This window comes from Anopheles funestus, chromosome 3RL (genome assembly GCF_943734845.2).
Source record: "Anopheles funestus chromosome 3RL, idAnoFuneDA-416_04, whole genome shotgun sequence".
Classification (NCBI taxonomy): domain Eukaryota; kingdom Metazoa; phylum Arthropoda; class Insecta; order Diptera; family Culicidae; genus Anopheles; species Anopheles funestus.
In genome coordinates this window covers 65,601,675-65,622,319 of record NC_064599.1, presented here as the reverse complement: position 1 = coordinate 65,622,319, position 20,645 = coordinate 65,601,675, and the positions used below count along the sequence as shown (strand labels likewise).

General features: G+C 41.6%; 1 protein-coding gene across 2 annotated transcripts in view; it reads left to right on the top strand.

Annotated features, from left to right (window-relative positions):
- Window positions 1-20,645, top strand: part of LOC125769102 (protein amalgam-like) — an 87,071-nt gene that overhangs the window by 9,695 nt on the left and 56,731 nt on the right. For both annotated transcript variants that reach the window (XM_049437568.1, XM_049437567.1), the window contains exon 2: window positions 7,824-8,422. In XM_049437568.1, coding sequence (XP_049293525.1) covers window positions 8,362-8,422 — 61 coding nt within the window. In that variant the 5' untranslated portion in view covers window positions 7,824-8,361. The remainder of the gene's footprint in view (window positions 1-7,823; window positions 8,423-20,645) is intronic.

The following is a 20,645-nucleotide window of genomic DNA, read 5'->3' as shown; positions in this document are numbered from 1 at the left end:
AGGTTTTTTAAGAAATTTTGCAACAAAAAAATTATGTCCACCTTTTTCACCGCTCTGTCTCACCGTGCGATGATACCAAGCCGAACAGCAAAGAAACCGTACATATCGTCTTGAGGGTTTCCCGTGTCTGTCGGTGGACAAACAAATCTTCAAAACCATTCCGATTGCGTTTGCACCGGTCGTGTACTCGAACAAGGATGCCTCATTACCGGTTGATTTTTGGCTGGTGGGTGCTCTTATCATTTAATGAAAGTTTTCTTTCGCCGGGTTTGACTTTGGTCAGTGTGCAATTTTTAGACCACTAGCTTTTAGGCGGGGGAGATTTTTTCCCAGATTCCGCCTGGTAAGACGTCGGGACTGGGAAATCGAAACCGAAGTACCATTAAAAGTTGCTCTTTACTGATTTCCTGCACCACACTGGTCGGGTCCTGCGGAGTCAGCCAATGGGCGGGGTAGTGTAACGGTTGGACAAAAAAAAACAACGCCGTACAAGAAAAGTTAGTTTTGTGCGAGAGCAAACGAGCTTCGGTGAAGGATAAATTCGCACAAGAAAGTATTAGTTTTGTGTGAGTTTTGAATCATTGCCCGGTAGCTGGGTAAGGTCGTAAAACTATTCAGTGGAATTGGTTTTGAGGCGAACCGGATTGGGAAAACATTCATTTGTAGTTTCGGAAAAGCAAAAATTAACTCGCTCGTTTTAGTTTTGCTTGTACGGGAGCTTGTAGCGGGAACTTTCAAGGTCTTTGTTTCAGCATTATGCTCACATTTTTCACTACTTGTCTTTCACAAAAGCTTCACAAAGCTTGAAAAGTATCGCAAATCTACAGCCCGCAGTTCAGTCATCCGGAAATTACCGGAAAATTTAATTTTTAAAGATCACAAAACCAAACCAACCGATCTTTGATAGGGGAAAATAGATGCTCGACAAATGGTGAAAGTCCATCGCCGGTAAAAATGGATACCCAGTTTCGGGTGTCGTCTTACACAAAAGGTAAACAAATTCAAAGGAAATTCGGCCGATCCGTTCCTCAAAAGTCCCACCGCAGTACACAACCATTAAGCTCTACAGCGTGTGATGATACGGTGCTTCTTGTTGCCGGAAAAACGGCACCAAAGTCCGGCACAGGAAGGAACAGCTTAATTCCCTTTCAATCAGCAGGACACGCAAAACCCAAACCGAACGATTTTGATTGAATCTGGTAGATTATTTGCCAACCAGGGAAGCATGCTTGGCTTTAGGAATCGCCACATGCAAATGGTGGAATCTACTTTTGCTGTATTCAACCAGGTTGTTGTGGTGTGCTTTTAGTACCAAACAAACCAAAAAAAAAACCATTCGATTCGGATCATGATTGTAAAACATGGTGGGCAGATTTTGAATGGTGCGATTTTGAGTTTATTTTGGACCATTGCAGTTGTGCTTGTTGGGCAAAATTTGTGTCCAATGCTTTTTGCAAACTTACTTCAAGTTGTGTGATTCAAGCTTGAAAATGCTTTCACTTTACAAAAGAAGATTAAAGAGAAAGTTTTCCTTTTTTTGGGTTGCTAAAAGCCACGATTTGTTACGTGTTTTTGAGCTATTTATTACAAAATTGCATCATTGCAATGCAACACTCAGTCTGTGACGTAAATTGATGTATGAAATTTTCTACGGAATAAATAATTTAAAATTATTTTATTTATTATTTTTTCTCTAAAACTTTTACAACTTTGTTTTTTGTTTACAATTTAATAATGAGATAAATAATAATTAGATTGATACACATCGATTATCGTGATTATCGATTACGACTTCGAATATTCTACAATGTCAGATACTATTTTTAAAAACTTTCCCAAACAACTTTTTTTTTACAACTCCAAACACGGAGATACCTCGAACAAGCTGATTTCTGCAGTCTCCCTGGGAAAGGCCTCAAAAACTGTTTGAATTTTATCCATTTACAGGGGTTTTCTTTTACTGGAAGTTCTATTGGTGTGTGTTTTTCAACTGAACCTAATAAAAACTAATCCAACCATTAGAGATCCATTAGAATCCATTAGACAAACATTTTGATTTTTTTTTTTGTAGTACAGATTCTACTACCAAAATTCCGTTGTTGCAAGTTTCCATTGCAATTCGCTGGTTCATACCTGTCAGTTTTTTTATCTGTATTCAGATACAGATACAGCAATTCTCTCTTTCTCTCTCTCTCTTTCTCTCTCTCACTCGCTCTCTCTTCTTGGCTGAACGACTTCTGGTAGAAGGTTACCCCGGCCATTTCTGGCTTATTAAACTTATTTCTACCACGTAGTAGGATAGTCAATCCTTGCTACGGGGAGACGGTCAGAATGGGATTTGATCCCCAATCCTGCGGTACGGAACCGTCGACGTTAATCAAATATGCCGCCGGGCCATCCTTTGCAGGACTTTGATCCTTATTTTGATGGCCAGCGCGAATCATTTTGAAACAAGTTATTCTCTTCTATGATTCAAATCGGTTCCAGTCATCCATTGTTTGTCTGGCATTTAGTATTTAAATAATTAATGGTCCTAAATTCGAAATCCAGAGTCACATCTTAATACCTATAACTTATGGAAAACTTTTATCTATTAAAAATAATTCACATGTATCCCGAATACCCTGACAATGATTACAAATATGGAAAAACTAATTTTCGTAAGTAACCTTGTACAAATTGTTCACGATCTTATTCTTAACAACTTTGGAAAATACAATACCATTTTTCTATCTCAGTTTAAACTGTTTCTTTTTTTTTCAATTTATAATTTTGTTTATACAATAGCCATACAATTATGCCACGCACTGTATTAGGGAGCAAAAATATTTTTTTTGCATTCAAACACTCTTAAAAATAGAGAAAAAAAAACTATTACTTTCCAAACAAAAAGAAACACGTTGAAAGTGCTTTGATTGCTTTATGCGTACCGTTTAACGCAAATACGGAAACAAAACCCTTCGAACGTTCGCAAAAGCAAATCGCTTCTTAAGCTAAAGACCCGTTCCCAATCCCCTATCAACAAACCATGGCGTGACGCTCCTGGTTTTGCTATTGCAAAAATTTTCATACCGGCGTGACAAAATTCGCACGCACGCTTCGCAGCTGCTTGTTAGTGTGGAAAATAATGAATTTACACACGCCGCTACACTGCCGCTGTTGTTGTATAAATACGCAACCGAAATGAACCGCCGTCCGCTTGTGTTGTCCATACACACACACACACAAGCCGCATTGCATCGTATCGTAAAGGACAGTTACTTTAATCCTGCGATAAAACCTCTTCAAACGAAAGCAGCTCATCTAGGCCTGCCGTTCCGTGGTAAGGAAGGGGACAATCTCATCAGACAATAAGGACGGTTGGTAGGTAGGAGAAGGAGAGGGAGGGGGAGGGATTGGGAGACGGTTGGCTTCTTCCGGGTCTGCCGGTCCAACACGTGCCCATCATTTACTGCACTGGAGTGGATTTTGCGAATTGTTCAAGCGTTAGCAAATTGCTTCCTACGGCCAACTTCCGTGTAGCGTAACGGTTGCGCTCGCCCTGTACCTTTTTTTTTAGTGCCTTTTCTCCCTTTTCCAATATTAGGAGGTGTAAGTGTCGGATCGGCCCTTGTAACTTTCATATGGATCGTACGCTGCAGAGAGAGAGAAAGAGAGAGAGAGAGAGAAGGAGAGTATGTGTGCCAAGGGTACATACCGATTGATTCCTTCTTTCAGTCGCTTCAATGCCAATAGTGTGCAATTTTAATCCTGCCAAGCACTACGTCCTCAACGTACGAATTGAGAAACCGGGAATGCGGGAAGGGCGCAGGGTTTGGACGGAAATGGATTAGATGGCAAATTGCGGAAATTCATTGACTTTCATTTCGCTTCAAATGAGGGGCTCACAAACACGCCGTGCGATGTGGCGGCTAACGGAATGTTGATTATGGGAGGACAATGGTGTTTCCATGTATCCGGAAGGAAGATTACTCAGCCGAAAGTATACCCTCCCACTCCCACGGTGCGCCCTTAAGCCGGCAGTGTTAAATAAGGCACAAAAGAAGACGAAGCTCTGATTCATAATTTATTGCTTTAAAATCTGTAGACCGTTTCGATGGACATGACACTAAATTGACGTTGAACAATTTCAAGCTTTACGTTGATTACGGCCGGGGGCTGTTTCAGGGCAGGTTTAACATGCAGCAAATTAATGACAATTCATTTAACTAGTTGAACTTTCGTGAATTTGTGTGAGCGGTACCGTTTAGAAGTGGATCGGTTTTCGCTTAATTAATTTATATTGCAAAGAGCTTTAGATGTAGTTTAAAATTAGCACAAAATTCTATTCGCTTTTAATTTGGAAGAATAGAGAATGCGCATTACATTGTTTGCATATTTGAGAACTTCAATAAACTTGTTTTGGTCTCAACAATAAAACAAATATTAAATAATTGTTCAATTATTTTATTTGATGAATTCATTTTGAAACAGTTTAAGGTAGTTTTGTTTAAATTTGATTATACTCAGGAACCGCAAAGCATTGCCCGATGGCAGCTTCAAACTCCAGTATGTAAAGTTTTCTCTCGAAATAGTACTCCCTAAATTTTCTCTATAACGATCCGATCCATCAAAGTTCATTTTGAAGGATGTTTCATTAATTTTTGATGAATTTATTGTTTCGTCGATTCAAATATTATACCACGAATTCTTTGCTATTACTTGAACAATACTTCGTATTGATACTTCAAATTTGTTGCGCTCATTCTTGCATGTTTTATGTTCAGGTTAAGAAACTTTATTGATAAGTGTTTTCTTCAGAAAAAAGAATGTATCTTAAATCAGAAAAACGAATTTATACTGTTGCATCTCTGGTATATCAGCATGCACATTGGGCAACGATTCGCAAAGAATATGGTCAAAATTTTATTTTTCAGTATATTACAAGATTGTTGATGATAATAATTTCTAAGTTTTATACGCTTTTGCAAATATTCTTATATTTAGATTGAAACGAATAATGACCATACCAGTCACTACCAGTGAAGTTAAATGCGATCTACTCACTATGTCGGGCACTGACGTCTAGGCTTCTTGTTTTGAACAGGGTAATACTACCGTTTGAGCTGAAAATTTTGTCTTGGTTGTATTTTTTTTTATTCCGGTAGAACAGCCTGACCGTATTGATCTTGGTTGAATTTTGTAATTGGTAAAATAGTCTATTATCTGTTAATTTAATGAATACTGTCCAGAAAAAAACCATCTTTTGTGTTAACAAAAAAAACATATCTTTGCAAAGTTTAATTTTAATCTTTAACATTCTTTTTTGGTTAAAATTGCTATAAAAAATAGTAACATAGAGAACGTAACCAAAAATTAAAAAACTGATATCAAAAAAACAACTTGAACAATCAAATATTCGTTACCAATATCTGCATGTAGTAACGATTATCGTATTTCGCCAAAGTTGCAAGAATTTCATTAATAATCTAACCGCCTTTTAGCTCCCATTGCACGCTACGCAATGTTTGTCCGTTAATTTAATTTTCTTCTCCTTTGCCTATGCTCATCGCAATAAAGTAGCAAGATTTCAAATTTGTTTTGCCATAAATACCTTCACAAAAACAAAAAAAAAAGCTTAATAAAATGCCGTCGCGTCCATTGCGCGGTGAAGAATTTTTGGTTGAAACTTTTGCCCACGATCTCTTGATCCTGCAGCGTTCGCTTTCATTGTAATAGTACTAGATGGTGAGATTTTTTGTTTTACTTTTTCCTTTTGCTCACTCGCTTTTTGTCATGCAGCTTTTCTTTTGATTGAGCCTTCCAGTGAAGCCTACGCAATAAATTCCTGCTAGCACGTGCTAAAGATTATCTTTGCCGGGCAGGGCCGGTTATTAAATTCTTCCCCAAAAAAGCGCAATGATTAAAATACTAGCTTCCAAACATTCCACTAAATATTTTCGCAAACGGACAATTTCAGACAATTGGCCCCACCCAAAAGGATCACTGAATCCATGTGGCGAAAAGAATGGCGAAGAAGAAGACGATTTGTTCAAATTTCAAACACTCCAAGTACCACAGGAAACACGTCTAAGTGTCTGGATTACAAGAGTTACTTAAAAAACTGAAAAATGCTTCAAAAAGAATGGAATTAAATCGACTTAAAATTACATCGCTCTTCAAGTGCATTGCATCGTGTCCATGGTCTGCTCTACACCGGCAAGAAATAAAATTAGGAAACCTTAAATCTCACCCAACTACGACGAGGTCACGGCCCCCGGAGGGTCACGATGTGACTATACGATATCATAATTCTTCCCCATTAATGTGCTCGGGCCCAACGTCTCCGCACCGAGCAGGACGTTTCTGCTACTGACGGGGAGGTGGAACTCGCGAATTTTTCTACCCAATCCCAACCACCTTCGATGGGCGATATTATAGCACATCCGCTGCAGACGGCACGAAACGGCTAAAGTGTGTGTGTTGGTATGTGAAAGTACGTTCGGCTTCCCTCCTTTTTTATTTCTAGGTTAATGCATTTAAACTGCTGATAACGATGGGGAAGTTCGTGCCAAATTGTTCCACAAACCCGCGCTATAACGCCACCCCGGAAGGCAATGCCGGTGAGAGTCCAGTTTTGCGCGGTGTGCCAAAAGCAGTTGTAATCGTATTTTTGCACGGCAAAAGGCTTTTTGTTTTAAACCCGAAAAGAGCACCAACGATCGATGATTGCCGGAAGTGCCACCGGTGAACTTTCACATTTCAGACCAAATCAACTTTGCCAAAGATTCACCCAAAAACCCATCAACGAAATATGCAAAAAAAAACAGGAAAAAGAAGATTTAAAGCCGAGCACTTCCGGTAAAACGAGCGCCGAAACAAGGTTAGCTTTTGATTGTAGACAAAAAGACACAAAGAGCGAACACTGCTCTACACATAAAAGGATAATCGCCATTATTTATTACCACCATGCGCGCAAAACTTCAAAGTCCTTAAAATCAGCTTTGGGCGCGTTTTCACGGTAACTCATAAACGCGCCTTCAAAAACTTTGGCTCATTTTTTTTTTGTTTTTTTTGGTGGGGTGAAAACACGTGCCAAGCGATAGAAAAATAAAATACCTGAAAAGTTTCAGCATATGCAAGGGTGGTTTAAAAAAAAAACGCGACCTGCTGTGTTGCAACTAAATCACCATAAATTTTCACCAAACTCGCCCGCTCGCTCGCTCGCACATCTTTGCACTGCAAGCAAATCGAAGCAACAGTGGTGTTGAAAGAAAAACCTGGTGATTGCGCTTAACAACCCTCCCTCCGTCCTGGTGGGTGTGCTAGCAAGTGAGACAAATTATCCCAAAAAGCTGAAAGCAAACGAAGCTAAACGGACGGACACTTTTGCATCGTTTAAGAACCGTCGGGTGGCTCTTCACCTTACTATACATGCACCAGCATAAAGTACAAACCCAGCCCTTAAGTTTGCCGGAGAGGTGGATTAGCTCGGATAGGACAGGTAGGAAGACAAAATGAAAAAAAACAATAGCTGGCAAAACAAAGCAAGCAAGCACAAAAACAAAGGTAAATACAGGAGCTAAAGCGAAAATAATAGTCTCAACAGCGAAACAAAAAAAACAAAAGCCTGAAGATCATCCGGCCCCATTAGTGTGCGTGCGAGTGAGTGTTGAGTGTCCTTTCCCTACTGCGTTCCCCTCTGCTAGATAGAACGGTCATCTTTAGCCGAGGGCTGAGTTGGAATGTGATGCCATTTGCTCGTCCCCATTCAACATGATGTGATTTTTGCTTTATTTGTTTTTAATGGTTTTTCTTTCATTCTTCCTTCACAATTCTCTTAGTGCTGTTTCTACTTCCGGGTTCTAGTGGAGAAGCGTGAATCTGAGTGAGTGTGTGTGTGTGTTTGTGAAAATTTCCATCTCTCACCTCAAGACGAGCTGAGGTGTGCGTATTACTACCGTTCGTGTGCTGCTTCCTTTTCCCCCCACGCCGGTACTGTCGAAAGTTTCGAAACAAGCGTGGTAGAAAATGGCCTTAAGCAACCTCCCGGGAGTGTGCGGAAATTAGTGCTCTTCAGTGGGTAAAATACTAAACACTTAGCTGGCGAACGACGGCCTGCGTCCTGTGCTACAAACCCGGTCCCGTGGGTGATCGGCCTCGGAAGCCGGTACTATTTGCCAGGTGCGCCTGCTAATACACGGATGTGTGCGGGGTGTGTGTTTTTGTGCGAGTGACGGTTTGAAAGTGCCAACAGGAAGCCCGTAAATCCCATCCTACCCTCGCGAGTGAAACCGACCGAGGAAAAGTATTTCCATCCAACCCAGTAGCAGCAGCCCCACCACCACGAAGCTACGAAGAATCGTACCCGAAAGCAGCAGTATGGCTGGCTTCGTTTGCCACATTCTGCTGGTTTTTCTCTTCACCCGGGAAACGGCTTACGGTAAGGAAAAGCTTACTTTTATCATTTCATTATTTATGACGAAGCGAATCGGAGAATGTGGTTCGTTGAAGAGCAAAAAAAAACCGTTGGAAAAACAAAGAGTAAAAATGAACTTCATGGCACGTGAATATCCCGTAACTTCACGGGCACTCCTGTGCTTGGATGTTTTGCACGTTCATCTCGTCGATCTGTGGCAGACGTTTGATTGATGTATGTATGTGTGTTTACCTGTTTCGAATGCCATCTTGTGGCAGACGACAGAAGATTATGGCCATAGGCAAGGAAAAGCATCAACGCGGTATACGGTTACCGTGGCTAACAATAACTTATTGACAGATTTTGGAGAAGTAATGCGAGAAGCCGTCGGTTCTGTCAGTTTTATTTCCTTCGTTGGGCACTTTAGTGTGTCCTTGGATGGAGTGTTATGTTTGACAGGATTTTCCAAGGCTACTCCCGTATTCTCCCGTCCTCCTGTTGAAGAATCGATACGCCTGTAAGGCAACGAGAAGTAAGTTCTACTGTTTTCAAGAATCACTAGACATGAATCAGTAATTAGTTTAGCTAACGGAGTTACCGTCCTATTTTCCATTGCGATATGCAAAACATCTCATTCCAATTACCCGAGAATTGGTTGGCAAGATGTCATCAGCATTTGTTCACTTCAATAAAAAACCATTCTCCAATGGGCACGTTATGGACGAATGCATCTCGGTACACCGATTTGTGCAAAGTGGTATCGAATGCTGCTTGTACGAACATCTTCCATGAGACATGTCAGCACAGCAAGAATATCTTGTCAACTGATCCGTAATTGACAAACGGCATGTTGATAGTTGGCTGCCATCGATTACAATTTGTACGATTCGGAAAACCCGGCGTCCGAGCGTCGGTTTGCTCGGCGTTCGGTAATTCGTAATCAGCTTCCGTTTTCCAAACCGGATATCGATACGTCCTGTGGATACGATACGAAGACGTTGACGGCAAATTCCAATAACCTAATCAAAAGTCAACAGAATCAGACGGCTACGGTGCAAGCTTTGACCATCTTCATCATAAACTGCTTTGCCCTTTTACGTTCTCCAGATCCCGAAGTTCGAACGAGACGATGTTTTCTTAGCTTCCTTTGCGACAGACTCCGGCATGGTCCATGCCAACGTTTCCGGCACATATGGGCCAAAGGATAAACGATGTCTTCGTAGTCATGACTCTTAATCAACTTTTGTTTGCGTTTTCCCAAAGCGTCTTCGGTTTGGTAATCGATGTGCTACAACGTCCCAACGCACCAGACAACCTTACGAATTCGGATCGGGATATACGGCGGGTGGGGAGGGATTGGAGTTAAGGTCGTCACATCGGAACGGAACGTTGTAGTAACAGTTGTCCGGTTGTCTCGAAGTGATTTCCATTCCCAACTCAATGTGACAATGTGTTGAGGTTGTGTACCAACCGGTCCGGTTCTGTAGGCTACGGATCCATTCACAGTGGCGCTCGTCTACAAAGACTCCAATCAGCATGGTAGAGCCGGTTGCTGCCGGTGTACAAATTCATGCGTGTGATTTGCAGCCAGGCTTGTGCTCTATGCATCTGTTACGAAAAGTGAAATTAAAGTCCATTATCGACCGATTTTCATTGGCACTTAATTGAAATGAAAGAGCGTTCAGTCTTCCTATCCGTGGGTATTTCCCCAAGGTACTCCCTCGGTGTGGTGTTTCGGATAGCGTAAAACCTCTGGATACTTCCCAGCAAACTTCCCGTCCATCATCAGTACGGTCTCTGGAGAATGAACGATACTTCCCGGTGACAACAACTCCCTCCCATCCTTGGTAGATAACCTCAAATCCTTCTCCTCCTCAATCTAGTCGATGGACAGGATGCATTTGCATCCTCAAACAATGACCCACCGGAAAAGGTGCTTTGATGCAGATGTTTTTCAAATAGTGCACCAAAAAAAAAACATTTACCTTTTCTCTCTCTCTCTGTATCTCTCTCTCTCTACCTTTCTTTGTCTTGTTTGCTAACGACTGACTTCCTCGTGATGTGCACGTGATGTTAAAATATTTGCATTTCAAATTAGCCAAACCCTCTTTAGCTGCTCTGGTGCAAGGTGTCCATTCGTTGAACGGTTTTTGCAATAGCGCAACTGAACCAGAAAAGGAACATCGAACACAGTGGCTTATGCAAATCCATTTTTGCATACCTTGTGCTAGTAGTAAAACCGTCCGATAGTAAACTTCGGACAAGACAAGGAAATAAAGGAGGCATTCTATTGTCCAATCCGTAACGAACTGGATCCGGAATGGGTTTTAGTTTTACATTTTTCTTTTTTTCAAGTAAGAAATTGGTAAAAATAAATATATTAAAACCAATTCAAGCGATCTCCCCGAATGGTGGGTGATGTTCGATCCAAGTTGTATGTCTTACCATCGTCGTCTTGATTAGTGTTCTTCGATGCATTCCTGCGCACGATATGATACACCACATTATTACTGTTAATTGGATTGGAACAAAGTTATCCCCGTAGTAGATTAGACTCGTCTACTAACGTCCTGTCAGCTATCCCGATTACAAGATAAATCTTGGATATTGCTGCAGGGTATTAATGTCTTGTTTTCTTCTCCGAACTATCACTGTAACCCCGGGTAACTTATCCATTTTGCCATCGATACACAGCTATTCCACCGATATTTTCCATTGATTGCTTTCCAAGCAATGGTCGCGCGCGCTAATGAAAGTTCCGCTTTTCTTCTAGAGATGGAGTTAAAACTCTTTCCAATTCTTTCACTACATCCATTACGTGGGTTTTGCCTTTCTGTTCTGTTTGCCTGGTACCAACTTTTCTTTTTTTTCATTGTTCTACTTCAACTCTCCAACAAGGAAAATATGCTCAAAATTAGAAATGACACAACTTTGCCAAACTTCATCCTCTTCCGTTACTCTGCTGCACATGGAAAGTGTCTAGGGCTGTAGATGTGTTGGCGCAACAGGACACCGGAACTGTTTGCACAAAACCACAAAGCATATTAGCTCGTATATCACGTACAAAGGATTTACCAACAGAAAACGTGATAATTAGCGTGTAGATTTCCGATTTTTCGCTCTCTCTCTCTTATCGTTGTCTAAGTTGCTGCAGTTTAATTTTCTTCACAATACACAACATAATCAAGCACGTTTCGATTAAGTGTGACAACTTGTTTTTTGCGTGTCTTTTGAAATGCTACTTACATTGTCATTAGCGTGTTTTGCTTCCCCTTTTGTTACATTAGGATTGCATAATTTTTAAACTAAAAAAAGTAAATAGTTTTGTACTATTATGGCACAAAATTATGGCACATGACATTACACAAGTATATCCATTAAATGGGGTTATTGATACGATTGGATTACAAAAGAAAAAAAAAACCCGTCTCGGACATTCAAATGGTATGGCAAAGGGCGTTGTTATTGTTGCTCATCGTTGAACAAAATCAAACATCGATAAATCTTCCGATTAAGATTAGGACAAAGCGGCAATGCCAGATCGCATCACGTACGCTCTATCTGTCAGGCTGGCGCCATCGAGAGCAGAAAATTCATGAGCTCAGCGATCTCATAGAAATCCTCAAACCCCAATTGCAATAAAAACAGACTACCAAAGACCGGTGTTCATAAATCAAAAAAACATTCACAATATACCATAAAGGGGGAGAATATTCTTATCAGATGAAAAAGTGTTCGGCCTTTTTGGGAATGGATGGGCGATTCCCCAGACCCAGACGGAGGAAAAACTATTTTCACCTTATGAAACAACGCACCGCCACATCTGCTGTGAGATGGAAAGCTTGGAGTATCGAGACTTTCGGTTTTTATACTGGCTGGAAGTAAAGTTTATTTGAGTGTTTTGTTTTCGATATCTTTTTGGTAAATATGTTTAATATTTCAGTACTCCTTACTCCTTGTTGGCATTGCATCATAAGTCCCAATTAATTTGTTTCCTTGGCTGCCAAGCAACAGCTTTCGGGTGGAATCTTCTTCAATGTTGAATGTCAATATTATGAAAACTTAAATTCACCTAATTAAACCCATCGCCGGATCTCTTTCACGGCCCAACTTTTTTCCAGGAACTCCCAAAACGTCTTGTTAAGTTTCCCGGTATTCATCACTAAAACGACTTTAGGCAACAAAAAAAAAAAAAGAAAACGCATGAATTATGGCTTGTGACATGAAAATGAAATAGCTTATAAGCCACGTTTTGCAATAAAAGAAAACTAAACCTTTTAGTTTTCCCATTCTATCCAAGTCTTGGATACCTTACACAATGTTTGGAGGAACCAAGAAAGAAAGGAAAAAAATTGGGCAAGAAGTTCATCAATAGGTTTCGAAAGTTTTGCGTCTGCTCTATCACGCGTCGATTCCACCGGAATGCTTGATAAATATTCATACCTAAGTTTTGTGAACCGAGGACTAAAGTTTTTCATCCCAACCCACAAAAAAGACGGAAAACACCCACCGACGGGTAGCCTTGAAAAATTGTTGCTTCCGTTCCATTTACGAATTGCTGGCGCATTTTAAGCGTCACTGCTTGAAAACGGAAAAACTTATCCCCGTGCATTATCCCCGCAACGGCATCCGACTTGTTGGAGTTGAGTTGGAACTCGTCGAAATACGTACCCAAAAACATAATGGAAGCGCTTTTGTACAAACAGCAACTTCCTCTGCTTCATATTCCGAAGTATTTGGAACATTTATTGCATTTTTCCCTTCGATTTAATTCCCACTGATGGCGCACATGGTGGTATGCTTTTGGTGAAGAGACGGTACGGCTTCGGGACCATTGTTGTTCTACTCGCACGGTTCAATTTTTGGCAATTCCCCTGGTAGATTTTCCAAGGGAACCCCAGCGCAATTGAAAATGTGTGCTCTCTCCCCGCAGAAATAGTCAGTCCTGTTGGTTGCTGTTTGATTTAGTTTTTCCCAACCTAAGGGATAGATGGCAATAAAAGGAAAGACAACGACCAAAGGAACAAAAAAGATGGGGAAAAAAATCCAAACCTTTGCAAACAAAAGTCACTATCGGTAATCTAATAAATTTATTGGTTTCCTTCATTTAACTTACTGAAACTACGCGGCAAGTAAAGTGGACGGGGAGAAACTCGTCGTTTCGGAAGCCAACATTAGTTTCCCCACTCCTGTGTTATCTTCCTGTAGATCTTCAATGCACAAAGATTCCACAAAACCGTACGCACATGTTCGCGTACGAAAGATGGGTTTTCGTTTTCTCCGTGTGTTGTCGTGCTCGTTGCGTAATTCACATGGCCATTATCCCATCGCTACATGATGAAAGCTACATCGCACTACCGGGCTTCATCATTTCCCACTCGATAGGGCAAAAACTGGAACCCCTAGACCCTTACGGTGAAGTTAAAAGTTCGGCCACATCCTGCGTACGATAACAGGCATCGCATCGGTATCGCTTTGATCACTTTGCGTATTAACGGTTTAATGCTACCGCACGGTGGTACCTCTCGAATCAATCCTCCCTCCTGCCTGGAAGGATGTATTTATCTTTTTCCCCATTTTTAACAAACCAAACCGTTCGGTGTTCATATAATCGAATTCGGAAGCAGAAACACACACTCACACACGCGCTGACGCTGGGATAGATCGTCCCGGGCAGATAGGCAAGGTACCGGACAGACGGGAGAAACTGCGGGATCCAATTTTGCGTTTGATTAACTATACTGATCGACCGCAAAAACTGTAACCGGCACCCGAGGAGGGTTGAAAAATAAACTGACCTATCTGCCCCTGGGAGAAATCTGCTTCTGTCATCATCAAACGGTCCGCAATTTGGCGATGGGATGATGTGAAGATGCGATTGACCGCAATGATGGTCGTTACGTGAGGAAATATTACTGCATTTAATCACTGTTTCGCATATGGCTTCCGGTTCGCATCAATTTGTCTCATTTAAGCGGCTATCTTGATTGCTTTAAGTTGCGATAGGTAGTACAACCGATGCTATTTGCGTTTGAACAATGCTTGGGGAAAGGATTGGGATGTTACGAGCGGCAGGAGTTTTTAATGTCTCATGTAGCTATTATGACATTTTACTTGAGAATTTTTTTTTTGTAATTCTTGACATCTTTATTAAATAACTTCAAAGGGTATTACGTGAATCAGAAGAGTTCTAATCTTGGTCTCCAGTTTGTTGAGTATAAACCATTTAAAGGAACAATCGTAATAGAAACTGTTTGTAATCTCCAGGAGTTTACTTGAGGATAGACTTAGGGGTTTCTTTGTCATAGCTCTACTAGCAGACTCTTTATTCGCTATCTCTGCGCGATAGTTCCTCAATATAGTTCATTTGATAATTCATTTGGAGTTGCTATAATTTCTGATACTACCTATAATCATTCGGAAGGACATCGAACATTCGGAGAACGCCAATACACTTGCCGTTTTCGAACGGCGTGTCCTAACGACTATCTTTGGCGGTGTGTGAGAGCGAGACGTGTGGAGAAGGATAATAATTTTCGATGCAGATATCCTTACGGTTGCCAAAGCCGGAAGGATACGATAACTGACCCACCAGGAAGGTGCTCGTCAGCGACCCATTCGGCACGAGACTTATAGGAGCCCAGCAAGCTCGTTGGTTGGATAAGGTGGAGTCGAACCTGGTCCATCTCTTCACAACGTGCTTGATCCTGACCAGGCCAAGAAGAAGAAGAACTATGGCCATCAAAATTCTTAGGTTATCCTCAAATCGTCTAACCAGTCTCTACTCTCCAGTGTCTCCAGTCTCTAATAACCAGTATTCTTCTTTTGTCGTACTGCAACATCTACAGGTTGGCCTGTCATTTCTGATGTTCCTTAACTATGTTTACCCGTAGAATAGTTCTAATAGAATTTGACACACGCTCCTGTTATGTAAGTCTGGTACCAATATCACATACTTGAATGGGCAGTCTAAGTAGTACCAAGTTCTAACTAAACTTAAGTTAATATTCAAGCATTAGATGTCTATGAGGTTGTATATGACAAAGACCTCCGGAAAGACCTCACTGCTTGGGATATGACATCTTACCAACTAGGGAGTTTACAACTCAACAGTTGGGTTGTTTGACGTATTTTCAATTATGGATGTTAATATCAAATGAAACATGCTCTGGGTATGTCCATGAGAAATGGCAACCTCTTTACTTGGTACACGATCCAGCTATTGGGGGTGTCAACTAACGAATATCCCAACTAAAACAGACCCAACCTAGCAGGGTCAACTATATGATTCTCTATAAGGTATTCTTCTTTAGCATCTGTACATCTTGATGTAGTTATTCATCTAAGGTTGCTATAAATTAACTCACTCAATTGCCAAGAGTTCAATGTACATTGAGCTGAGATTACTATTTCCATTAATAAGCAAGATTACATCAATTGGCTGAAGTAAAATTTATTCCCTTTTTGCTATCTGCTTTAAAATCCAACCAGTATAAACGATGTATAAAAAAGTCTTTCTCTTTATCTTTTTCTCTATCAATTTGTTCTCATTTTGATATCCTCCATAAATCATGCATCTTTCACCCTGCAGGGTTAGTGAACAGATTTTCAACAACTTGTGTAAACAATATTTTGCCTTTTGCGTTACACCCTTTATTTCGTGGATTATTGTAACAATTTTTTACCATCTAAAACCACGTTTTGAAAAAAAAAGAATCCCGACTGAGCCATCCTCAAACCAACATTTCTAAGCTTGTCAGTTAAGCCAAGCCATCTGTTTGACGATTATTATCCGTCCGTTCCCTTTTCGTTCGTTATGCTTAGTCTTTCGCTACCTTTTATTATTGAATTTCACTGCGGTTGCGGTATCGTCCCGGTCACAGTTCCGGCCACATACCGATCCCTTCCCAGTGATTGCATTTGCTCACCGGTCCACAGGGTCCAGGGTGAGATGAAGTCAAACATTTTCGCTGTATCGCTGTACCGCAAAACGATTGTCCCTTCGCATACAGCCCGTGATCCTTTGTCGTGGCAAAAGGTTTGCGGTACGGTCCCTTTGCCTCGGGTCCTTTTTTCTCCCCCGTTTATGTTAGCGATCGTCGGGTGTTCCGATTTGAAAATCGATTGTTCGGGTTTATTTTTAGACGATTGCTCTAACATCTGTCGAAGATGGTTTGCCGAATCGGAGTGGTTTTACACGCAGTAAAACGGTTACGTGTAAGTTACGCTAGCGACAAGCGATAAACATTGGATAAAGATTTCTGTCTCGAGGGTTAATATTTGCTAAACAATCGCTTTCAATTTCTTCCTTTCTTAATTCTGCTTTAACTTTCTTCATCATCAATTTCATTGAAGGCTGTCAATGCACTAAGAAAAGATTTTAATCAATCCCTTTTCAAAACCTTTTTCCCGCCTTTCTGCCATATCTCCAAGCATCCCCAGAAGCTTGAGAAAAAAAAATCGAGGATTTCATTTTAGGATAATGAAGGCCACTTCGATGGACAACTTTTTAAATTAAAGGCAACCCTATCGCTGGTTTACCAAACGTACCAGACCCAAGCTTTGGTTTTTCCTCCGCAACGGTCACGTGACGTGATTAAAAGTTGAAAATTGAAACACTTCTCACCTTTGCACGGGAACCGCAAAAACCTACGCCACCCCTTTTACTACAATCGGAAACCATTTCCGAGCTCGTGAAATAAAAACAAACTCCTCTCCGAAGAACCGTTTTAACGTTGTAATCAGAAACCAGCGAGCAGCGGCATACCAAAACGCAGGTGACAAGTGAAAGTGTCAACATCAAAGGGAAAACGTGCCACAATTGTGCCAGTGCGCGAAAGGAAAATGACCAGGAGCTGGGCGGTGGATGTGATTGAGGTACGAATTCTATACAGCGGTATGACAAGCGTCGTCAGCGCGAATCACGTTTCTAGGCCGTTCAAGGGCTTCCGAAATAAGGTTTTGCGAAATAAATTTGCACACCAAAAGCAACGCATTGTTCGAACGCTTCATCGCCGATCGGCAGTTGCCTTTTGCACTCTTTGCACGTTTGTGCGAATCCGTAGAAGAAAAACAGAAATTGTTGCCATGGAGTGTTTGTGTGACACACATTGAGAGCAGTTCGACTGATTCATCGGCGCAATTAATATGCTTGGAAAAAGGTGATTCTCGAACAGTATGGAAACATTTTTATCTCCCGTGGCAACTAATCTAGCTGTTAAACAATCAAGGTACGGGCCAAAAATGCCAAATGTCGGAAAAATAATGTTGTAGTAAACTGTTAGATCCGTTTTTAAGAATTCGCTTTATTTGTATATTAACTGTGTTAGATGTGTGTTAGATGTTACTCGTAGGGAGGCTAGAGTTAGACTGACTCCGCTTGCGCTCTCCTCGTCCTGACAGCGCCGCGCTAGCTGTCTCGTTCGCGCTTGTTTCTCCTTCTCCTTCGATCCTTAACATTCTCCCCCCCGTTGAATCATCCCGAGTGATTCAACATTCGGCGGTATTAGACTCGTTGATCGGAAGGACACATATTTTAGAAATCGATCGTTTAAATTCTCCGTCCTTAGTTTTGATTAATACCACTCTAATATTATCGTCTGCTCCCTTTATGACGTTGATGACTCTTCCTAGACACCACTTTAGCGGAGGAAGATTGTCTTCCTTTACGAGAACCATGGTGCCTACGGTGATGTTATCCCGTTGACGGGTCCATTTTGTTTTGGGATGTAATCCGGATAGGTAATCAGTCGACCATCGCTTCCACAAGCGACGTAGAAATTCCTGGGTTAGTTGATACCTATTCAATCGGTTGGTAGGAAGAGTCTCATAGGACGGTTCTGCTAGATTCATTTGTTGTCTATGGATAAGGAAATGGGCAGGGGTTAGTGCTTCAAAATCATTCGGGTCTGATGATAGTGGTGTGAGCGGCCTTGAGTTTAAACACGATTCGATTTGAGTTAGTAGGGTGGTTAGTTCTTCGTGCGTTAGGATCGTGTTTCCGATAGTAGGTTTGAGATGAGTCTTGAAAGACTTCACAGCCGCTTCCCATAATCCCCCAAAATTGGGAGAACGCGGAGGTATGAACTTGAAGTCAATTCCATCCTTGGCACAAGAATTTGAAATTGTCTGCTGCCACTGTTGATCCCGAAACTGTTTTGCCAGTTGAACAAGTTCTCGCGATGCTCCAACAAAGTTTTTCGCGTTGTCACATTCGATGAGCTGCGGTCGTCCACGTCGTGACACGAAGCGACGAAGTGCGGTCAGAAAAGCGTTCGTTGAGAGATCAGCAACCAATTCGATGTGTACTGCTTTTACAACCAGACATACAAAAATGGCCACATAACTCTTGATTGGTTGCGCCTTACGATGTGGATATTTGTAAAATATCGGTCCACATAAATCCACACCAGTGCGTAAGAAAGGCATTGTTGGAGTGACGCGTTCTCGAGGTAAATCTCCCATCAGTTGTTCTAAGGTAGAAGGTCGGCAGCGAAAGCATCTTACGCAGGAATGAACAACTCGGCGAGCCAGATTCCTTGCTCGTAACGGCCAAAATTTTTCCCTAATTGAAGAAATCAACAGCTGCGGTCCAGCGTGTAGAAGATTACGGTGGTAATGATCGGCAATCAGCAGGGTAAGTGGATGACTGGCGGGTAAAATTAGTGGATGTTTTCTGGACTCAGATACGTTGGCATGTCGAAGTCGTCCTCCTACATGAAGCAAGTCATCCTTCAGATAAGGAGTTAAAGCGTTTAAGCGTGAAGTTGGGTTGACTTGTCCGGATTTGGTAAGGCTAATGAATTCGTCAGCGAAACTCTCCTTTTGAGCTATACGTACAAGAACCTTGGTTGCATCGTTGAGTTCTTGCAGGCTTAGGTATGGCTTCAGTTTCTTTTCCTTATTAGCGGGTTTGATGTTATGTAGGTAGCGACGTATCCACGCGACACGTTGTTGTAGTTTGGTGTAAGATGAGCAAAGTAAGAATATTTCGTTCGGCGGTAGAGGTTGGCTGATTAAGGTGACTCGTTCTTCCAGAACACCACTATTAAGTAGAGGATCAGGTGAGCGCGGTTGAGTAGGCCAGAAGTGTGATGATTGGGTTAGCCATTCTGGTCCATTCCACCAGCTATGACAATCCTTTAATTGATCCGGGTTTACTCCTCGTGAGATGTAATCTGCAGGGTTTTGTGAGCCAGGAACATGATGCCAATTTTCTGAAGTCAGATGTTGTATGTCAGAGACTCGATTCGCGATGAAATTCTTCCAGCGGGATGATGGAGATGCTAGCCAGTGTAAAACTATTGTCGAGTCTGACCAAAAGTAGGATGGAATGTCAGAGTGCATTGCGGTCCGCACCTTTTGGTAAAGATGAGCCAGCAAATGCGCGGAGCACAATTCCAATCTGGGCAAACTGAGTTTCCTCTCCTTCTTTGAATTGCCTATTGGAGCCACGCGTGATTTGGATATAAGAAGATGAGATGAGAAACTGTCTGAAACTATTGTACGTACGTAAATGCATGCTCCATAAGCTCGCTCGGAGGCATCACAAAATCCATGCAGCTCGATGCGTTCTGGTTTAGTTGTAGATATTACCCATCTTGGTACTGAAAGATCATGGAGCTGTGCCATATTGTTGCGGATGAGCACCCAACGTTGTTGAAATTCATGTGACAATGGTTCGTCCCAAGTTAGCTGTTCCTTCCACAGATCTTGCAAGAAGAGTTTGGCAAGCAATATAACCGGTCCAACCATTCCCAAAGGATCAAACAATCGTGCGGTGTCGGACAGTACGCTTCTTTTGGTGACGTATACTATTTCTTGCCACTGCGGTGCGTCGATTAGAAAGGTGTCATTATTGGTATCCCATTTCAGTCCTAAGGTTTTTATTGGTTTTAGGGTTTCATCAAGCTTCACGATAGTCTGTTCGTCTTGTAAGTTTTTGGGAATATTCTTTAGTAGCTCTGCATCATTCGACGCCCATTTATGAAGCAGAAAACCAGCTGATTCTAGGAGGGAAATTAGTTGAAGACAAAGTATGTTCCCATGTTCCAAATCGTCTACTCCTGTCAGTAGGTCGTCCATGTAAAAATCTCTGTTTAACACTTCTGCAGCGATGGGATATTTTTGTTGACCTTCTTTTGCAAGTTGTTTTAAGCATCGGGTTGCCAGATACGGTGCAGCAGATGTGCCATACGTTACTGTTTTAAGCTGATAAACTCGGGTAGGTTCGTTGAGTTCAGCTTTC